The sequence below is a fragment of the Anguilla rostrata genome, chromosome 4 (assembly GCF_018555375.3).
Source record: "Anguilla rostrata isolate EN2019 chromosome 4, ASM1855537v3, whole genome shotgun sequence".
Taxonomy (NCBI): domain Eukaryota; kingdom Metazoa; phylum Chordata; class Actinopteri; order Anguilliformes; family Anguillidae; genus Anguilla; species Anguilla rostrata.
Window position 1 is genome coordinate 43,594,733 of NC_057936.1, and position 22,415 is coordinate 43,617,147.

Consider the following 22,415-nt stretch of genomic DNA (forward strand, 5'->3'; position numbering starts at 1 on the left):
AGGTTCTGAGTTTCTGTGCAAACGCGCGAAAACACGCTGGTATAATGAAACAATGACGGTAGCCTAATACATATATAGTCCGCTTCGTTCCGTTGCTACAATAACATAACGACCTAGAGCTGCAGTTTCTCGCTGCAATTACTAATATTGAATGTAAACAAAAGACGCAATTTATGCTGTAGTCTGCCAATGTCTAAATAAATAATACGGTCCATTTGAAGACAATATCGGGTGAGTTCGTTTAGTCTTTAAGTCCGTCATTATGCTGAGAGAAATCGTATTCTCAATTTAATCTCTACATTGACTCTAAGATGTTCCTGGTTATGGTTAAACACTTTGTTGTACGTCGCTCTGGATAGGAGCGTCTGCCAAATGCCTGTAATGTAATGTAATGCAATATTCCGTAGCAACAAGATAAACCCGACATTAGCCCTCAAATATGCCAATACAGCAGTGACGACGCTGCTCACTGAATAACGAAATATACGACACAACGTTTTTTTTTTAATTATACCATGTCAATATCTCTCCTAAACATTGAATGAATATAAAATCTTATCATTGGTTTTACGCGTAGATATGTCCCGTATGCGACTGAGTGGTCATATATTGTCTTGGACAATACGTTTGTGAAATATACGCGCATTTTTTATCACTGGGTAGGCTACGTTCAATAAAAAACATTTCTGAAAGTATGAGAGATATAGCCTGGTTAATATCAGTGAGGAGATTGCAAGTGAGAGCTATTGTCAAATGGAGTTGCTTTGTTACAACGCAATCCTGCCCAATGCCTGATTGTGATGCAGATGAAACTTTGGAGCATCTGTTGATTGAATGCAGTAGATCTGAAAAATATGGGAACAAATTAAATCTATTGGTGTTAATATTTCAATTACACCAGAAACTGCATTTTATGGAATAATATATAACATTGATGATAAACTTAAAGGTTTTTATTGGTTAATAATATGTCTAGTGAATCAGCACATATGGAAAACGCGAAATAAAATGACAATTGATCACATCTACGTGTCAAGTGAATCTGTATGCACGAACATTTTAACAGAACTGAAACGTCGAAGGAGAATTGACATCAAGCACGGCAATGAAAATCTTTGGCAAACTCTGGACTTTTAATATAGAAGATGCTTTGCTGAATGTATCTAGATTTTCTTGTTTATGTAATTGTTTGTAATGACTTGTATAATTGAAATAAAGTTCTTTTATAAAAAAAAAGTAAAGTCCATTTCATTGATAGGTTCTGAGTTTCTGTGCAAACGCGCGAAAACACGGTGGTATAATGAAACAATGACGGTAGCCTAATACATATATAGTCCGCTTCGTTCCGTTGCTACAATAACATAAAGACCTACAGCTGCAGTTTCTCGCTGCAATTACTAATATTGAATGTAAACAAAAGACGCAATTTATGCTATAGTCTGTATCTTTGGCAAACTCTGGACTTTTAATATAGAAGATGCTTTGCCTAATGTATTTAGATTTTCTTGTTAATGTAATTGTTTGTAATGACTTGTAAAATTGAAATAAAGTTTATTTATAAAAAAAAAAAAAGTAAAGTGAAAGGCAATGTGCGCAACTGGGCGGTAGTACCCAGACGTGTGAATGCCTGGCCTCCGGAGTGGCCAGACGTGTAAATGCCTGTCATGTGGAGCGGAGATCTGCCGCGTTCATGCATTCACATGCAATGATGACCACTTTGCATTAAAAGCGCCCACTTATAATAACAACAGTGTGATGATTACGAGGAGAAGATTATTTCTACAATCAGATTCTACCTTTTCCTTGTTTGCTAGTCAATCTCCTAAACATTGAATGAATATAAAATCTTATCATTGGTTTTACGCGTAGATATGTCCCTTATGCGACTGAGTGGTCATATATTGTCTTGGACAATACGTTTGTGAAATATACGCGCATTTTTTATCACTGGGTAGGCTACGTTCAATAAAAAACATTTCTGAAAGTATGAGAGATATAGCCTGGTTAATATCAGTGAGGAGATTGCAAGTGAGAGCTATTGTAAAATGGAGTTGCTTTGTTACAACGCAATCCTGCCCAATGCCTGATTGTGATGCAGATGAAACTTTGGAGCATCTGTTGATTGAATGCAGTAGATCTGAAAAATATGAGAACAAATTAAATCTATTGGTGTTAATATTTCAATTACACCAGAAACTGTATTTTATGGAATAATATATAACATTGATGATAAACTTAAAGGTTTTTATTGGTTAATAATATGTCTAGTGAATCAGCACATATGGAAAACGCGAAATAAAATGACAATTGATCACATCTACGTGTCAAGTGAATCTGTATGCACGAACATTTTAACAGAACTGAAACGTCGAAGGAGAATTGACATCAAGCACGGCAATGAAAATCTTTGGCAAACTCTGGACTTTTAATATAGAAGATGCTTTGCTGAATGTATTTAGATTTTCTTGTTTATGTAATTGTTTGTAATGACTTGTATAATTGAAATAAAGTTTATTTATACAAAAAAAAGTAAAGTGAAAGGCAATGTGCGCAACTGGGCGGTAGTACCCAGACGTGTGAATGCCTGGCCTCCGGAGTGGCCAGACGTGTAAATGGCTGTCATGTGGAGCGGAGATCTGCCGCGTTCATGCATTGACATGCAATGATGACCACTTTGCATTAAAAGCGCCCACTTATAATAACAACAGTGTGATGATTAAGATGAGAAGATTATTTCTACAATCAGATTCTACCTTTTCCTTGTTTGCTAGTCAGTGGCGTCTGGGGAAAAAATCCCAGCATTCTCAGCGTCGATAAAACCCCAAAGGCTTCCTGCCCGCCATTTCACTTTTGGGTAGCTACTTAGCAAGCGCCTTCGTTTGAGGTAGTTCTCCTTGTGAAACCATTCTATATCTCATCGTTGAATTAACAAGCAAATAATCAATATTGGTAGTCAAATTTATATTAAAACATTTGTTTATTAAGGCAATTGGAATCGACACGTTAACGAACGACCACAGTTTTAATTGAAGACCAGCGTTGACAAACCAGGCCTGGGGTAAGTTTCTCGTTTTCATTGTTTGGCGAATAGCTTCCTAGCCTGGCTACGTGTTTTGCAACGAATGTGCTAAAATTCACTGTAATCAACTGTTTATGCAGCTACTTTTGCACCGGTTGCTAATGTGCTCTTTCCGATCATATTAACGTTAACTTGGCTGCTAGGCCCCGTCCACACGTATCATTACACCGCCGCCCGGAGGCGAATAAATATACTGCGCCCAACTGTGTAATCCACCTTTCAGTACGCGGTTCAAAGTGCTGCCGTTTCTGCCGCAGAAACTAGTAACCTTTTTAGGATCTCAGTGCATTTCCACCGCAGGACTAGGGTCTAAATTATTTTACCCCCAAAAATGTCCCTGCTCGGCGGGTAGTATTTATTATTGTGATTTATTATTTTCATAATATTTACTTCAATTCAATCTTTTATGTTATGTCGCTCAGTAGCCTACTTTTGGTTATAGCATGCCAGCTTCTTGGAACAGATAATAAATTATGATTGAGGATTATAACGTATGCTCTTCTGTTCTTTTCTTGCTTTAGTATCAAGTCTGTTTTTATACAATATTAAGCATTCGTGCTCGGACAGCATATTATGTAGCAAAACATGCAAATGTTTTTAATCTTTAATTCGGTTGCTGAATATTTCCATCCGGATTTTGTTTCTTAGCCCTTTATAACTGACTCAAAACGTTTGACACAGTTATGTGATGTATGTGGTAGTTCTGCGTAATTTACTTTGGATATAGTACAGTAAAAACAGGAAAACTCGCCTTCCGCACTTTTTGTCAGGGTAAAATAACAGGTTAATTCTAGCAAGCGTCCCTTTTGATTTTGCAAAGTGCCTTAATTTTATTGCAGTCAAGTATTTAGCTGCTCCGCTAGCAGTAAGTTTGAAGGAATCTAAAATAGATGAAAGCAAACGGTGGATGTACCACTGCAATATTAGATACAAATTCCGAGTCCGAGTTCTCATTGTATTTATTCTTGTCATTTTGCGATTATATGGAAATAACGATGAGTCGCAATAATCAATTCAGCAACAAAATCTTTATGACGTGTGCATGTTTTCTGCTATATTACATTGCATTACATTTATTTGGCGGACGCTGAAAAAAGTGCATTTCATGGTCATGAACAACTACAAAACACAGGTTCAATAAGATAGAATTTTGTACAGCTATTTCTAGCCAAGAACACAGTTTAGTTCACACAGTGAACACTATTCTGACCTCTGCAAAGCCAACTAGGCAGAAGAATAAGCTACAGTATTAGAACAAATACAAATTACCAAAAAGTGCTACAAATGTTGTTAACAGTTATTTGTGGAATGTGAATGCGTTCAGTCGTCTCGGATGTCAAGACATCAAAGTTCGCATTAAAACATAATGAATGTGTTTGAGAGTATATATAAAACAATCTGTATATTGGTTTGTTATATCATGTTTGTTGTTCTTGTCAGGCCAAATCTGTTCAGATACAAGTCTTATACTCTGGTTGGTATTTCTTTTTGGACCGTTGCTATGCAAAAACTCTGGCCGGTTTCTATTTCCACCGTTGTTAATCAAAAACCTTTGGTCGTTAATTCTATGAGAACAATGATTCTATCAAGAAAAAATAGTTCCATCTCGTTTTATACCATACATTTAGCACCAATTTTGGTCATTTTTGTGATTACATTATTTAATAAAACTGCATGAAACCACAAGTCAATCAAATTAATCTCCCTAGCACTGTCTTGCTTTTTTAATGGTGTGGTCGTGCGCGTCACATAGCCAATATTAAAATTCTTGGTTTTAGGTCAGAATGGTCTCACGGCATGCTTGTTATCCCGGCTAGCTAGCTAGCCAACTACTGAATTGTATTCAAACCAGCGGTTACTATAAACGCAATCGTTCACAAACATACAGATGAAAATGCACCTGTAGCCATGAGTTAAATGCGGTATGCCTATTCTACTGTCCAGGGACGATTCCGATTTGTAAAGCTAGCAACAGTAACTACAAATGTGATTCAACGTTGCAATCAGTTACAATTACAAAGCGAAAGAATAATGTTGCTGTTTAAACATTTAGAATGCTGGATTTTGTATCGCATTGATTTTCTGTTAAAAGGCCGAGGTGTCCCTTTACTGAGAAATAATGCCCACCCTTAGACCAACCAGAATCGAGTATTCAGCCAAGCCGTTGTATAATGAAACTTGATCTCCTTGTTGCCGGCCTCGGCACTAAATTGCGCACAGCCTGTCAATGTTTCTTTTTGACCCACAGACGCTAGTGGCTCCGTTTATAGACAAACATACTATTACGTTAATCACATTGTCATATTGCTTTTTACTAATGCAATACAAGTTGGATCTAGCGCCATCGGCACAGGTTGCTCATGTAGTCTACTTTTTCATTTGCCAGAACGTCTCATAATGACAAATGCCAGTTCAGTCGGTTTGCATAAAATCAAACCGGTTTCAAAATTATGAATATAAAGTAATCTAAGCTAGTATTGTAAATGGGACAAATGTCTTCCTTCATTTAAGCAATTTTTCAAGTGTCTGTGATGTTCACATCTGGGGTTACAAAGCTTTAAATAGGGTACCCCCTAAATGGCCAAGGATTGGCCAGATTTGGCATGTGCGCTAAATGGTGAAAGTTGTTGTTTGCTCTGTATTTGAAAAAAAGCTGTAATGCACATTATCAGATGAATGGAAGGACTAAGTGGCCTTCATGTTCATGGCAAACACATGTGTGCATGACTTTGATGTGCAAACAACAGGTAGCAGCAGTAATGCTATGTTTTTTATGTGGCATCAATTTAATATAGTTCTTCCTGTTAAGCCATGGCAGGGTGTGGCTCACGTCATAAAGTCCGCCGATGGCCTGTGTCAGACATCACTGGGCATCAACACAAGACTGTGTTTCCTGACAATTGTCACACCAATGCGAAAGAGGTGATGTATACAAAAGTTCCTTAAAAGTTTCCTATAGCATATAATACTATGTTATGTACTGTATAGCATGTCATACAACATAATTGGATACATGCAAGGTTGTTACATCACTTGGTGTTGTAACAACATTCATTGGCGTATTTATTAACATGTTTGATTTGTGTTTTCCCTTATGTAGTAACATGTTTGATTTGTGTTTTCTTTATGCAGTTTGTGTTCGTTGTTGGCGATTCACATCTCAGATCTTTTGCTGATGGAGTTGTGAACATGCCAGAGGGTCGGCTGTCCTTTGGTTTTATGGCCACACCTGGAGGAGATGCAAAAGCGTTGCGTTTGGAGATCTCCCATCTTGGTGATACTCCACGTACTCCAGATGCAGTGTGCCTGCTTGCTCCAGGGAACAACATGACCTCAAGTCGCACTATTGAGGAGGCTGCCAGGGCCTTTGGGACTCTCCTCAGTGTTGCATTGCAACACTGGCCAAACAAGGTATGTGTGAAATCATAAACACTCAGACAAAGGCAATACTGTCCTTCAGTAAAATGTTATGTTATAGGGACTAGTAATAGTCACAGAAATTAAGTAGGTTTTGTTTTAATGCTAATAGCAATTTGTTATTTGTAGGTGTTTGTGGTGGATTTCCCCATACGACATGTACATGCAACACTGGAATACCAGCTTCTGCTAAAGCAGGAATATCACCGAGTTGCAGCAAAGATGGGAGTGCGGTATTTCTCAACAAATGATGTTTTCCAGCCATCCAAAAGGTATGTTCCAAGAAGTTGTGGATACAACATCACTGTTCTTGGAGTACATAGTATATTCTTATGCTTGTTTGTCTGGGACTTTATTATTGTCATTACTTTTTCTTTAAGGCATCTCTGGTGTCAGGATTTGGTACACCTAAGTGATGACAAAGGTATGCCTCTCCTTGCGGACTTCATTTGGAACACTTCATACAGCATCCTACACGTCCCTGTCAATCCTGTGCCACTTGGAGTGCGTCCTACACTCAAAAGATGCTTCCACAAAAACAAGAAGAAGCATGGTACTTCATCACAGCCACAGTGTGTTGCTCCATCTCAGCGCTCAGCAACATCCTATCGGCCCTTTCCAGGTAATAACTGCTCTGTGTGTTACATAAAATTGTCCAGTGTTAGTGGTGTCCAATATTTGAACAATGTTCTGTCTCTGCTTTTTTCTTTTTTTCTTTTTTTTTCTAAACCCATACGTCTGTATGTTCTTTTGTGCAGCTGTTAAAATGAAGTATGTCGACCATGACCAATGGACACATCTGCTGCCTACTGTTCCAGGTAATTCTTGCATGCCAATGTGTCTGTGTCCCAATGTGTTACTGTTACATTGGAGACCCATATTTAATTTAACTCATGTTATTTGTCCTTGTTTGTAGATGTAAGGATGCAGGTTCGGGACCGGCGTCATTGTATACGTCAGCATGCTGCCAAAGGACTGTTTGTTGACATACAGCAAGTACGTTTGTGTTGATGTATACACTTGATGTAGAACTGTTCAATGACATTTAAAAAGTAGGCCGTAAATATTCAACGTAACTAACTCCTAACATCAACTTGTCTTTACAGCGAATTCTCAGTGGGGGTACGATGGAACGCATCTTTGACACACACGTCCTATGTTACCCTTCCGGCTACCGCCAGAACGCCAAGCCTGTCCATGACCCAGCACCCAAGTCTGTGGCTGAGAAGAAATCTCTGCACATCAAAAAGCTAAGTGGTGCTGGTTCACGTCTTGTGGGTCGTAGACCTCTGGTTGTAGTTGACAGGGTCAGAGAAGTTGTAGAACAGGAAGATGTTAGGGACAAGGTAGTAAGGAGGAGAAAGATGGGACACATACACACTAGTGTTACACAGACAGAACAGAAGCAGGAGTTGCCTACTGAGAGAGTACTGAAACAGGAGTTGGCTAGTCAACTAGTACAGAAACAGAAGTTTGGTACAGATGAAGGAAGTGTTGTGCATGACACAAGTGGGGGAGATTTAGACCATAACAAGACAGTGTGCTTACAGACAGTAGCTCATGCTGATATTGAAAACAAACAAAAAGAAATAAACAGCAGACCAGCCGCAGTACTTGCCATAAAAAAGGCCAAGAACCACATAAGAGGAGGTGTAGGTGGAGGCAACTCAATATTTGAGACGGCAATTAGCATAGCAGAGCAGCATGGTATCCAACTTAGAAGTGGCAATCCAAACAAGGCCAATGGTAATTGCTTGTATGAATCTATTATTGATAACATAAATGCAAGACAATGTTTTGCAGAACATTTGCCAGAAAGGCCTGAGCACTATAGAAAGGTCTGGAATACTATAGGTGAACAGAAAATTAAGGCATCTCCATACTATCCAAGCATATATACAGAACAGCAGTGGAGAGAAGCATGGCAAACTTTGCAAACAACTAACCAATATGACCTTGACTATTTTGGTGATATGGCTATCCTTAGTTGTGCTCATACTACTAAGAAAGATATCCTTGTTTTCAACACACCTTGGAAAACAACAACTGCTCAAGCTCATAGTCCAATATATGTAATATCTGCAGATTCAATAGATCCAGCAAATGCAAGAGATACTGATGTTCCATTGGTGTTGGCATACAATGGCCATCATTTTGAAAGCCTCATTCCTGTTTCTCATGTTGATGTTAACAAAACAATTGTTTTGGTGGATGCGTATAAGACTGGCACGTATATGACTCCTAGGTCTTTAGCACAAATGTTTCAGCTCATTGGACATGATTTACACAACACAGAAACAGATTCTCCCACAACAAAAAAAACCATATATACACAGGCCACAGAAAATCAGAAAAGAACAAAGCTTGCACCTACAACCACTAATGTGCAGATTCAAAATTATGCTGCAAAATCCCATAATTTTGATGAAGGCAATAATACCAGCGATACCATAGCCATAACTTTGCCAGATGTATGCAACAGCTGTCAAAAGCCATTTCAAACGCTGCTGGTACATTTGCGCAGATCAAAACAATGTCAATTACATTATAACTTCCAATCTTTGCATCAAGAAGTAATTGTGAAACACGCAGACCAACAACCTCTATGGCAAGGTCCCAAACGTCAAAAACTGCAAAAACATAACCAAACTGAGGTCAATGTAGGCCTAAACCATGTTGAACAACAACCTCTACCATGTCAGAAAGTGAAAGAGGCCACTCCAATTGAAGCCACTGCAATAAAGATGAAAGTTACAAGGAAGAGACCGTTGCAGGGTAATCCTGTAGAAGTCACAGGAACAAGAAGAACAGATCTTCTCCAGATTCAAAATATAGGTCCTAAATCCCACAATCTACACGAAGCCAATAATACCAGTGATACCATAACAATGACTTCCCTAGATGTATGCAAGGGCTGTCAAAAGCCATTTCAAAGGCTGATGCTACATTTGAGCAGGTCAGTACAATGTCAGTTACATTACAACATGTCTGAGAGCAACCCAACAATGCCTTATCCAAGTGCAGATGAAGTTATTTTTGTCAATGAAATGGAAAGCCCATGTCTCACATTCTCTCCTTTCACTATGCAGCAAAAAATATCACTTTGTTCAAAAATGAACATCATCCACAACTCACCTGAATACGTTCATACACAAGAACCAGTGCCAAGGAATGTCCCAATGAGTGATCCTTGTGAGACAAAGGCTATTGTAGGTGATGGGAACTGCTTTTTCAGAGCATTGTCATTTTCCATTAGTGCAACTGAAGGTCATCACAGAAAAATCCAACTAGCTGTAGTTAAACATATGGAAACAAATGCATTACAGTATGCTCCTATTCTCCGACATGGATATTTTTCTGTTGAAAACTATGTACAAGCATCACGCATGAAATATGTTCAAACTTGGGCAACTGAGGTGGAAATACAAGCAGCTGCAGATCTCTTTGGAGTTGATGTTTTCACATACAGTCGCAACAAGTGGTTCAAGTATTCCACAACAAATGGAAAGACAATTGACACAGCTATATACCTAAAACACTGCAACGCATCTCATTATGAAGTAGTTACATGCGTGAAGCAACACAATTCTGACCAATGCACTAAACTCTGCAGCAAATCCAATGACTGTCCACAGTCACATCAGATAAGGAGTTCTTCAAGTCGACGTGAGCTTGACAGAAAAAACAAGCAATATGAAATGAACAAACAATTCCAAGATGCAAAAAATAACAGAGGAATTAAAAGATACAATGAAGATGCAAACTACAAGAAAACTATCAAAGAACGCAGCATAAACAAATATGCCACTGATACCCAACACCGGACAAATGTGAAACAGTACAGTGCACAGAAATATGCCACTGATGCCCAACACCAGGCAAATGTGAAACAGTACAGTCAACAGAAATATGCCACTGATGCCCAACACCAGGCAAATGTGAAACAGTACAGTCAACAGAAATATGCCACTGATGCCCAACACCAGGCAAAAGTGAAACAGTACAGTCAACAGAAATATTCCACTGATGCCCAACACCAGGCAAATGTGAAACAACACAGTGCACAGAAATATGCCACTGATGAACAACATCGTACAAATAAGAAAAAGTGCAGCATAGACAAATATGCTACTGATGAGCAACACAAGGTAAATCTGAAACAGTGCAATATTACCAGAAGGATTAAATCAAAGAAACAAAGACAACAAATGGACTACATTGTTCAGGAATTCAAAAACAAGGTTAGCACTGGTCCCCAATATGTTTGCTCCGTATACCATCGACAATTGTTTAAACAACAAGTCATACAATGTAAAAAAGACACATATGGAAAAAAAGGCAATGCTACAGCTTCATTGGTCAGTAAATGCATTACTGAAACATACCTTCATAAATGCGAAAGTGCCTGTGTAGAACACTGCACAGATCCTAATAGTACACTGTGGATTTGTTACACATGTCACAGAAAACTTCTTGATGGAAGAATGCCTCCGGAAAGTGTTGCTAATAATTTGGTTTTGGATCCCATTCCACCACATCTGAAGAACTTAAATTCACTCGAACAACATTTGATTGCAATAAACATTCCTTTTATGAAGATGCTTGCTTTACCGAAAGGGGGACAAAATGGTGTTCATGGACCTGTCACATGTGTACCATCTAATCTCCCTCAGATTGCAAGTGTACTTCCAAGACCAGAGCACGATGATTTGATGATCCGTGTCAAACTAAAGAGAAAGTTAACATACAAAGGCCACTATGAATATCAATATGTAAACACTGCTGCTATTCATAAAGCTTTCTCGTACTTGAAACAACATAACCCATGGTACAAAGATATTACCTTCAACCACGAATGGATTAATCCACTCAACAAAATTCAACAACCCAACAACCCTCTGTCTTTTGACAATGAAACCTGTGTTGAGATTAATCCAGAAAACACTAATGATGAAGCATCCTCTGAAACAACACCAGATGATGAACACATTGATGAAACAATACATGATACACAGCAACATGGAATGTTCAATGATACATGTTTACAACCTGTTGATATTGTCCAAGAGGTGATGGATCAGCACTTCGATGGAATTTTGTCTCTGGCCCCAGCACAAGACAACAACCCAGTCAGATTACTAACCAATGAAGGCAATGAAGCAAAATGCTTCCCTGTTCTTTTCCCCAAAGGAACCGGTACTTTTAACGATACCAGAGAAGAAAAGTTAACCATATGTAGATATTTCAATAACCGCATACTCAATGCAGATGGAAGATTTGCAAAAAACCTGGACTACATTTTTTATGCACAATATTTATCTGAGATTAACCAAGTGGTCTCAAATGTATCTATTGCACTGAGAAAAGGGTATGACTCTGGCAGAAAAATTACATCAGACATGCTAATGAACGAAGATTCACTTCAAAGAATTCTCCATTTTGACGAGGGATACAAATTCATGAAACCTATCAGAGGCACACCTGCTTTCTGGCAAAGTGTTCAGAAAGATCTTTTTGCTATGGTTAGACAGCTTGGAATCCCAACCTGGTTTTGTTCCTTTTCTTCAGCTGACATGCGATGGAAAGAGACATTGCAAATTTTCCTCCGGCTAGAAGGCAAACATATAAATGCTGATGATCTGGACTGGTCAGAGAGATGTGATCTCTTGAGAAAGAATCCCGTAACAGCTGCCAGAATGTTTGATCATCGCTTTCATTGTTTCCTTAAAGATGTCATCATGTCACCAGCTCAACCAATTGGAAAAATTGTTGACTACTTCTACAGAGTGGAATTTCAACAACGAGGTTCACCTCATACTCATTGTCTGTTCTGGGTTGAAAATGCACCGCAAGTTGATAAAGCCGATGATGCTGATGTTGTAGCATTTATCGATCAATATGTGACATGTGAAATGCCACCTCTTGACGATAAGGAAATGCACGACATTGTCTCTACTGTGCAACAGCACAGCAAAAGGCATTCAAAGAGCTGCAGAAAAAACAAAACTGTCTGTCGCTTTAACTTCCCGCGGCCACCATCAAAAAACACTTTCATCACAAGGAATAAAATTTCTGAAGAAGAAATGCCTAGTGAGCCTAACCAAACACAACCTCAACAACAAACTAATCATCCAAGGCTTTCAATGGAACTTGCAGGACAGATTATGGAGAGGGTACGGCAAGTTGTCATGAACACTGACATATCTTTTGATTCTGCAGATTCCCTCTTTTCATCTATTGGGATATCACAGGAGCTGTTTGAAGCTGCATACATACGCATGACCAAAAAAACCAATGTTGTTTTACAGAGAAAACCATCTGATGTTTGGGTTAATCAGTATAACACACAACTTCTCCGATGCTGGAATGCAAATATGGACATTCAGTATGTTGTTGACGCCTACTCTTGCATTGTGTATATAATATCTTACATATCTAAGCAAGAGAGAGAAATGGGATTATTGCTACAGCAAGCCCAAAAAGAGGCCTCAAATAACATTGATGCTAAACTAGCCTTGCGGAAACTCGGCAGTGTTTACCTTCATAACCGAGAAGTATCTGCACAGGAGAGTATATACCGACTAACCAACATGAGACTCAAAGAGGGATCAAGAAAGGTTCAGTTCATTCCAACTGGTCAACATCCCATCAAAATGAGTCTTCCGCTTCATCTTCTTCAGAAAAGACTCAACACTGAAAATGACAGCATATGGATGAACAGCATCACAGACAAATACAAAGGAAGACCAAAAACAGAAGCATTTCCTGAAATGTGTTTGGCAACCTTTGCATCACACTACAGAATTCTGTCAAAATCAGACAAGTCATCACCTAACTCCATAAAACTGGATCAGGACTTAGGATTTGTGATGAAGAGGACACGCACAGACGCTGCTGTTGTGCGTTATGCCCGCTTCTCACGCACAAAAAATCCTGAGAAATATTACCACAGTATTCTACAGTTATTCCTTCCTCATTACAATGATTCCGAGTTAAAACCACCAAACTTCAACACATTTGAGGACTTCTATCACACAGGCTTTGTCCAAATCATCAACAGTGAACTTAAGGCTGTGAAATTCCTGGTTGACACCAATCAAAAACTCTTTGAAAAAGAAGCTGATGAAATTGACATGGCTCAAGAACATCTAAACAGAGATGGACCACCAGAAGATGCATGGTCGCTAATTTGCCCAGAATCAGAATTACAACGTCTACAGTGTCTGGAAGCAATTACCAGTCATGTAACAAACACAGAGGAAACTGATGAAATCCTTCCCGATCTGCAACCAGATAAAAGCAACACTTTCACTATCGAACCTAGGTTCTGTGGGTTGCAAAAAGACACTGCAATGTGTCTCCTACGGTCACTAAATGAAAAACAGCTGCAATTATTTTACAAGATTCGGCACTGGTGTTTACAAAAACTCAACAACGAAAACCCAGATCCATTTTATGTATTTATCACTGGAGGAGCTGGCACAGGCAAGTCCCACCTGATAAAAGCCATCAATTATGAAGCATCTCGTATCTTGTCCAAGCTATCAGAAAACCCAGATGACACGCATGTCTTACTCACTGCTCCAACTGGTGTTGCTGCTTACAACATTGATGCGGCTACAATACACAATTGCTTTTCAATTGGAATAGATGTCTCATTACCATATCAACCACTTGCAGAGGAAAAAATTAATACTTTGAGAGCCAAACTCAACAAGATCCAAATACTGATTATTGATGAAATTTCAATGGTTGATCATAAACTTCTTACGTATATCCACGGACGGTTAAGACAGATCAAACAAACAGGTGACTATTCCTCTTTTGGTAAAGTGTCTATCATTGCAGTAGGAGACCTATATCAATTGCCACCAGTCAAAGGAAAACCCTTGTATACACAACCAAGTGGTGTTAACTTATGGCAAAATCATTTTGCTGTAACAGAACTCACAGAAATAGTCAGACAGAAAGACACACACTTTGCACAGTTGCTAAATCGCTTAAGAACACACAAGAAAAAGCAACCACTGCAACAACAAGATATCAACATGCTGAAAAGTTGTGAGACAGGAGAAGGAGAATTCAGTGAAGATCTTCACATTTATGCAACAAACCAACAAGTTGACACTCATAATTTTCAGATGTTGCACAAAATGTGCCCTCATACCACTTCCATTGAAGCTCAAGATTTTGACAGGGATGCTAAAACTGGTCGCCTGAAAAGAAAAATGACACACCATCTCAAAGTTTACAATACTTGTTTGGTAAATACACTGCATCTTGGCATACATGCACGTGTCATGTTACTGAAAAACATTGATGTTTCAGATGGACTTGCAAATGGAGTCTTTGGAACAGTTTCTGACATATGTTATAAGGATGATGACACTTTCCCATCAAGGATATATGTCACCTTTGATGATGAAAAAGTCGGAAAAATGGCTCGAAATAAGAAACCATCTTCCAAACCTGGACAGGAAAAAGCCACACCAATTGAGCCTGAAGAGGACAGAATAACAAACGGTGGTGGTGTGAGACGTCAGTTTGCTCTGAAGTTAGCTTGGGCTTGCACTGTTCACAAAGTGCAAGGTTTAACAGTGGAGAAAGCTGTTGTCTCTCTCAAGAAAATGTTTAGCTCTGGACAAGCATATGTAGCACTGAGTCGTGTAACATCTCTTGAAGGACTCATCATTGAAGATTTTAAAGCCACTGCTATATATGCTAATGACACAATTCACACTTCAATACAAAACATGCCTGCATTCATTGAGCCACCACTTCAATCCTTCAATACAACTTACAGAATCTTTCTGCACAATGTTCAAGGACTTTCTGCTCATATCGAAGACATTCGATGTGATCACAGATATTTTGCAGCTGATGTCATTTGTGTGACAGAAACATGGCTACAACAACAACATTCTACCCAAGACACTCATCTCAACACCTTTTCATTTCACAGCAAACCAAGGTGCCTTGCATATGATGACACTGAACATATGTTCATGGAACTAAAGAAACAGCAGCATGGTGGTGTTGGACTTTACTTTAAAAATGATGCAGACTGCAACATCACCCATTTGCCATGTCTAAACATTGAATGTTTAACATTCAGCATAAAGTCACTGGAAGCAAACGTTGCCATCCTCTACAGACCACCATCTTACAGTTTGGTTACTTTCAGAACAAAACTGTTGCATTTGATTCATCATCTAGACACATTCTTGGGAACCAAAATAATAATGGGCGACTTCAATGAAAATCTCTTCATTACACAAACTGTTCAAGATTTCATGCAGCAACATGGATACACCCAACTTGTTAAACAAGCAACGACTGAAAAGGCCACCTTAATCGACCATATCTATGTCAAAGATAACACAGCTTATCAAATTGATATTCAAATAATGCAAACATATTTCAGTTTCCATAACTGTATTGTTATTGATGTTTTCCAGTAAATCCGGTACATTGATTTATTTGTCCCAGCCCATCTGTGAATAGGCCCTCCTCTCCGTGCACACTCAAAACGTGATCATGCACAGGAGGAAGATTTGTTCTTGGCTTTTCCCCACAGACAACACAGCTGGTCTAATTCCTGAATACAATCAATCCACAGTTCACAAATGGTTAGTCTCATTAACACCTCTGCACACATTTTTCCCTAACTGATGCATTCAACTTAACTCTCATACGTTCCTCTCCCTATGTTCTTAACAAAACACTGTCAATCTCCAAGACCCAACTCTTCAAATAAGTTATTAGCAAGCAGGTAAAGACCCTAGCTAGTAAGGATAGATATAACTTAACATTACAATACAGCTGGCTTGTCAAGGTTAGCAGGCTGTAAAATTTTCCCCTCCCGTGAAAACTGCCTGACTTGTTTACAATTTGGACAGATGTGGCAAGTGACTACACCTATCCCTGTTTCAGTTACAGCACTTTCAACACAAGCAATATCGAAAGCGCTATCCAAAAATTTCTTCTAATCATGAAGACATTTTGGGATACATTTTGAAAATAGAAAACCAATATGCACCACAATTATATCAACAAATACCATCTCTGGGGCAAACAACACTATATTCTGTAAATACATTGCACTACTTCACCCCATTTCCAGTATGAACATGATTTCTTGACGATGAACAGGGTAAGAGCATCACTTTGAAAAGCACAACGAATAATTACGCATTCTCTTTATATTACTGCACTTTCTGGTTTTCTTTTTTTCTTTCCTTTATCCTCAGGTGAACACAGATCTCCAAAACCAGCTTCAAGGAACAACACCTGGCTGCCTACATCAGCATCTCCATAAATGGACCCCATCTTGACGCCTTCCCATATGATAGTGCATTGGAATATGCCCCATAAAATAAGATGTTGAAACAAACAGTGCACACTTTGCAACAGGTAGGCTGTGCAGCAGTCACTTAAAGTGTAGCAATGCAGCACTCACTGTATATTTTCCCATTTATTTCACAAACTCTACCAATTGGGCACTCACTGTATATACGCTTTCCAGTTCTTTCACACAAATTAAAGCTATTATATAGACTTCCCTTCGCGTTTCTCTGCTCTTGCCATTTTACTTATGATTTCACTCTGTATTTTTCTCTTTATTTATATTACAATTAAAGAAATTTACTTAATCTTTTTGTGATCTCTTGTCTTTTTTCTTTGTGATTTTCCCTTTCACATGTTTCATTTCCAGAGATTTTCACTTGGTGTTTTCTAATCTCTTGCCATTTTGTTCATGATTTTTATTTGTCTTTTCACATTTTTTTTGCATACATGTTTACTTGGTCTTTTTCTCATCACATGCCATTTTATTTGCGATTCCCAGTCTTTTCTGTGTCATTTTCCAAAACACTTTCAAATAAACAATTACTTTTCTCCTATTACTGGTTACATTAAATAATACATTTACCGTAATTTCCGGACTAAAAGCCGCTACTTTTTTCCCATGCTTTGAACCCTGCGGCTTGTACAACGGTGCGGCTAATCTATGGCAGGAAATGCTGGAGACCGGAAAAGAGTGAGACAGGCAGTTGGCGCGAACCACGAAAGCAAAAGTGGAATCAAATGCAGTACGAGAGACAGAACGAGAGCAAGACAGACATTACGAGAGCAAGACAGTTTGCGCAAAGGAAGTTTTCATGCACAAACCCTCATTATGGAAAAGAAACGAAGAATTGCATATGATGCAGCTTTTAAGTTAAAGGCAGTCGATCTGGCTGTCAAAGAAGGAAATAGAGCTGCTGCACGTACCCTTGGCATCAATGAATCAATGGTGAGACGTTGGAGACGCCAGCGTGAAGAACTGGCTCAATGCAAAAAGACGAAAAAAGCTTTCAGAGGTAACAAAAGCAGATGGCCCGAACTTGAAGACTTTCTTGAAGATTGGCTGAACACACAGAGAGCAGACGGCCGCGGTGTTTCCACCGTGCAGATCCGACTGAAAGCCAAAACAGTCGCCACCGAAATGAAGATTGAAGATTTTAGAGGTGGACCATCCTGGTGTTTCAGATTTATGAAACGAAAACCATCAGGGCGCAGACGACTGTGTGTCAGCAACTCCCTCCCGACTACGAGGAAAAAATAACAAACTTCCGCGAATTCACACAAAAAAAGATAGACGAATATTCCATCGGACCGGACGAGATCATAAATATGGATGAAGTGCCTTTGACGTTTGACCTGCCTCTCACTAGGACTGTTAACAAGACAGGTGAATCGACCATCATGTTGAGAACCACTGGCCATGAGAGAACGAATTTCACTTGTGTTCTGGGCTGCACAGCATCCGGAAAAAAGCTTCCGCCAATGGTGATTTTTAAGCGGATGACTATGCCAAAAGAAAAGATCCCGAACGGCATCTCCGTTAAAGTCAACAAGAAAGGGTGGATGATGGAAAGCGTAATGAAGGAGTGGCTGAATGAGTGCTACGGGAAGCGACCTGGAGGATTCTTTCGCCAAAAAAAAGCATTGCTCGTTTTGGACAGCATGAGGGCCCATATAACAGATTCCGTGAAAGCAGCCATCAAGGGCACAAACTCAATTCCAGCTGTGATTCCTGGGGGCACAACGAAGCATCTGCAGCCACTCGACATCAGTGTGAATCGTGCGTTCAAAGTGGCACTACGCGTTCAGTGGGAGGCGTGGATGACTAGCGGCGAGAAATCATTCACCAAAACTGGTCGCATGCGAAAAGCAACTTTTGCTCAAGTCTGCCAGTGGATCCTGACAGCGTGGAGAAGTGTCAAAATATCCACGATCACCAACGGGTTTCGAAAGGCTGGACTGCTGCGTGATGAAGAGGAGGACGCCGCCACGGCTGAGGCCCTTAAGAGGATATTCGATTCCGACACTGACGAAAAGGAGTTCTTTGGTTTTGAGAGCGACGAAGGAGAGACTGGGAGAGTGGCTGACGAAGCCACCCTGAGGCTGTTCGTTTCCGACACTGAAGAAGAGGACTTTGGTGGTTTTAGTACGCAGGAAGAAGACGAAGATGAGGATGAATGACTGACTTTTCTTGTTACAGCCGTGTTACTGGATTAATGGATTAATGGATTAATGGACTGGACTTTTCTGGGAGGCTGGTTATATTTTAAGCAGCCGTGTTACTGCACCTTTAGGCCTACTGCCGTGTTACAGGCACTTTTAATTTAGCACTTTTAAAAAACACATTTAATTTAGCCATTGATATTACCTCGTCAAGCGCTGTAAGCTTTGTTTATGGTACGTGCGCTGGGAGCGCACCGTTTATTATTTTTGCACAGTAAATACGTTTCGAATGCTGTGAAAGTTTGTGTGTCTGAAACGCTATGTGATACAGTACAGTTTACACAGCACGGTACATGTTCCGTACTATTGCACTAAATGGTAACACTTGAATAAGTTATGCAAATATGCAACTTGTTTGTAGGAAATGTTAATAAGATGGAAGCTTCCCCAAACAGCCATCTCTTTCCTGACAATCCCCTCTGTGCACGAACCCTTACATATGGTAATTAAACATTTAAACACCTGCGGCTTATAGTCTAGTGCGGCTTGTATATGTACACACTTGTTTTTTTCCCTAAATTTAGCTGGTGCGGCTTATATTCAGGTGCGTTTTATAGTCCGGAAATTACGGTAAATATGCATTTTACAGTTGTAACATTATAGTCCTATGCTTATTGATATGTTGAACAGTCTTCAGGTTAAAGGTTGTTAATAAACCAGGTTTTTTATGAATTGTGAACTTGAAAATGAGGTAAACCCTTGTGGACATTACGTTTCTGATCTATTAAGGTAATTTCTGTATCGTTAGGTACCGAGTATTGAATCAGTATCGTTTCAGTATCAATTATTGTGATACTAAACCTGGTATCGGTATCAAATTTTGGTATTGTGACAACACTAGTGTAACACCTTTTTTTGTTGCGGCATGGAAGCGCTGCAGCTGTACATACACGCCGGGCCACATATGTGTTACGACATCCCATCTAAGTGTTACCACATCTCATCTAAGCATTACGACATAGCAAATGCCTTTACGCAATGCGGCCAGGACACATCTATGGCGACGCAACTAAGTCATCCGGCAGCGTCTCTTAGCACAAAATTGGCCACAACTCATTAATCTTTCATACGATCATCATGATATTCAGTACATATGTTGGGTGAAGGCATATGATCACGACGAAAAAGCCATTTTAAATTCGCTCCACAGTGGGCGCGGCGGTGCCAATGCTTGGACCCCTCCCAACGCCGCTTGCGGCTTTAATTATTCTTATTTTTCTCCGCTAAAAGTGTCTGAGGCTCAGCAACCATAAGTCCTGGAGCAACCAAATTTGGCAGGTGGGTTTCTATGTGCCCCCACTACTCAGGCACTAAAAATCACGTACGTCGGCCAGATGGTGGCGCTATAACAAAGGGTTTTGCGTAAAAGGCCATAACTCCCACACCATAAGTCCGATCAACACAAAACTTCATCAACATATGCATGTGAAAGTGCTCTATACCTTTGCCATTGGGACCACCTGTGTCCACCATATTGTTTGCCCGCCATTTTGACTTTTTTGTTGGGGTGTGGCAGTTTTCTCCGCTAAAATGTCTGAGGCTCAGCAACCATAAGTTGTAGACCAACCAAATTTGGTAGGTGCGTTCCTGTGGCCCCCCACTACTCAGGCACGAAAAATCACCTATGTCGGCCAGATGGTGGCGCTATAACAAAGGATCATACTTTAAAAGGTCATAACTCCCACACCGTAAGTCAGATCAACACAAAACTTCATCGACTGATGCATCTGAATGTGCTCTACAACTTTCATATTGGGAGCACCTATGTCCGCCATATGGTTTGCACACCATTTGGACTTTTTCATTAGGTGGGGTGCGGAAAAGCTGGAGCTCCAAATCCAAACGATTACGACATCGAGTAAACTTCTTTACGGCAAGCGACAACCATGGCGACGCAAGCAATCCGACACCGTAGGGTCTAGTTTTTATCAGTGAAAAGACGGTCTGACACTGCCACCTAGCGTGCATGCTAGGATAGGCTACCAAAAGTTTTTCAGTAAAAGCTTTCTGAGAGGATGAATAATTACTTTTATTTGGCATGGATCCATTTGAAGACAGTATCGGGTGAGTTCGTTTAGTCTTTGAGTCTGTCATTATGCTGAGAAACAGCTAAACCATTTTATTTATAGGTTCTGAGTTTCTGTGCAAACTCGCGAAAACACGCCGGTCTAATGAAACAATGACGGTAGCCTAATACATATATTGTCCGCTTCGTTCCGTTGCTACCATAACATAATGAGCTACAGCTGCAGTTTCTCGCTGCATTTACTAATATTGAATGTAAACAAAAGACGCAATTTATGCTGTAGTCTGCCAGTGTCTAAATAAATAATACGGTCCATTTGAAGACAATATCGGGTGAGTTCGTTAAGTCTTTAAATCTGTCATTATGGTGAGAAAAAGCTAAACCATTTTATTGGTAGGTTTTGAGTTTCTGTCCAAACGCGCGAAAACACGCTGGTATAATAAAACAATGACGGTAATACATGCATAGTCCGCTTAGTTCCGTTGCTACCATAACATAACAGACTATCTTGTGTCTACAGCTGCAGTTTCTCGCTGCAATTTCTAACATTGAATATTCACAAAAGACGCAATTTATACTGTACTCTGCCAATGTCTACATAAATAATACGCTACGGTAAAGCTTTGAGAGGATGAATCATTACTTTTCTTTGACATGGATCCATTTGAAGACAATAACAGGTGAGTTCGTTTACTCTTTAAATCCGTCATTATGCTGAGAAACAGCTAAACCATTTTATTTATGGGTTCTTAGTTTGTGTGCAAACGCGCGAAAACATGCTGGTATAATGAAATAATAACGCTAGCCTAATACATATATAGTCCGCTTCGTTCCGTTGCTACCATAACATAACGACCTAGAGCTGCAGTTTCTCGCTGCAATTACTAATATTGAATATAAACAAAAGACGCAATTTATGCTGTAGTCTGCCAATGTCTAGATAAATAATACGGTCCGTTTGAAGACAATATCGGGTGAGTTCGTTTAGTCTTTAAATCCGTCATTATGCTGAGAGAAATCGTATTCTCAATTTAATCTCTAAATTGACTGTAAGCTTAGGGTTGTAACTATGTAGTTGTTTCGTAGGTGACTTAACTCGTCTTAACTATTGCTTGTATTTGTGCATGGACTGCGTTGTTGCTGTTCTTGTCTGTGTTAGTGTTAATCAGTGTAACCTACAGGGTTTAAGTTGATCAATGCGGTTGTTCCCTGCACTTAGAACGGTAGGCTACTGCCCTCTAGGGTTTTCGACACACTTGTTCCAGGTTATGGTTATACATTTTGTTGTACATCGCTCTGGATAAGAGCGTCTGCCAAATGCCTGTA

General features: G+C 39.6%; 1 protein-coding gene across 1 annotated transcript; it reads left to right on the forward strand.

Annotated features, from left to right (window-relative positions):
• Positions 1–2,792: 2,792 nt before the first annotated feature.
• Positions 2,793–17,148, forward strand: LOC135253429 (uncharacterized). The gene is made up of 8 exons (XM_064332713.1): positions 2,793–3,058; positions 5,889–6,001; positions 6,212–6,490; positions 6,626–6,768; positions 6,877–7,118; positions 7,255–7,314; positions 7,413–7,492; positions 7,603–17,148. Exons 2-8 carry the CDS (start codon positions 5,891–5,893, stop codon positions 15,955–15,957), a joined length of 9,270 nt encoding a protein of 3,089 aa, XP_064188783.1. The 5' UTR covers positions 2,793–3,058; positions 5,889–5,890; the 3' UTR covers positions 15,958–17,148.
• Positions 17,149–22,415: the final 5,267 nt, after the last annotated feature.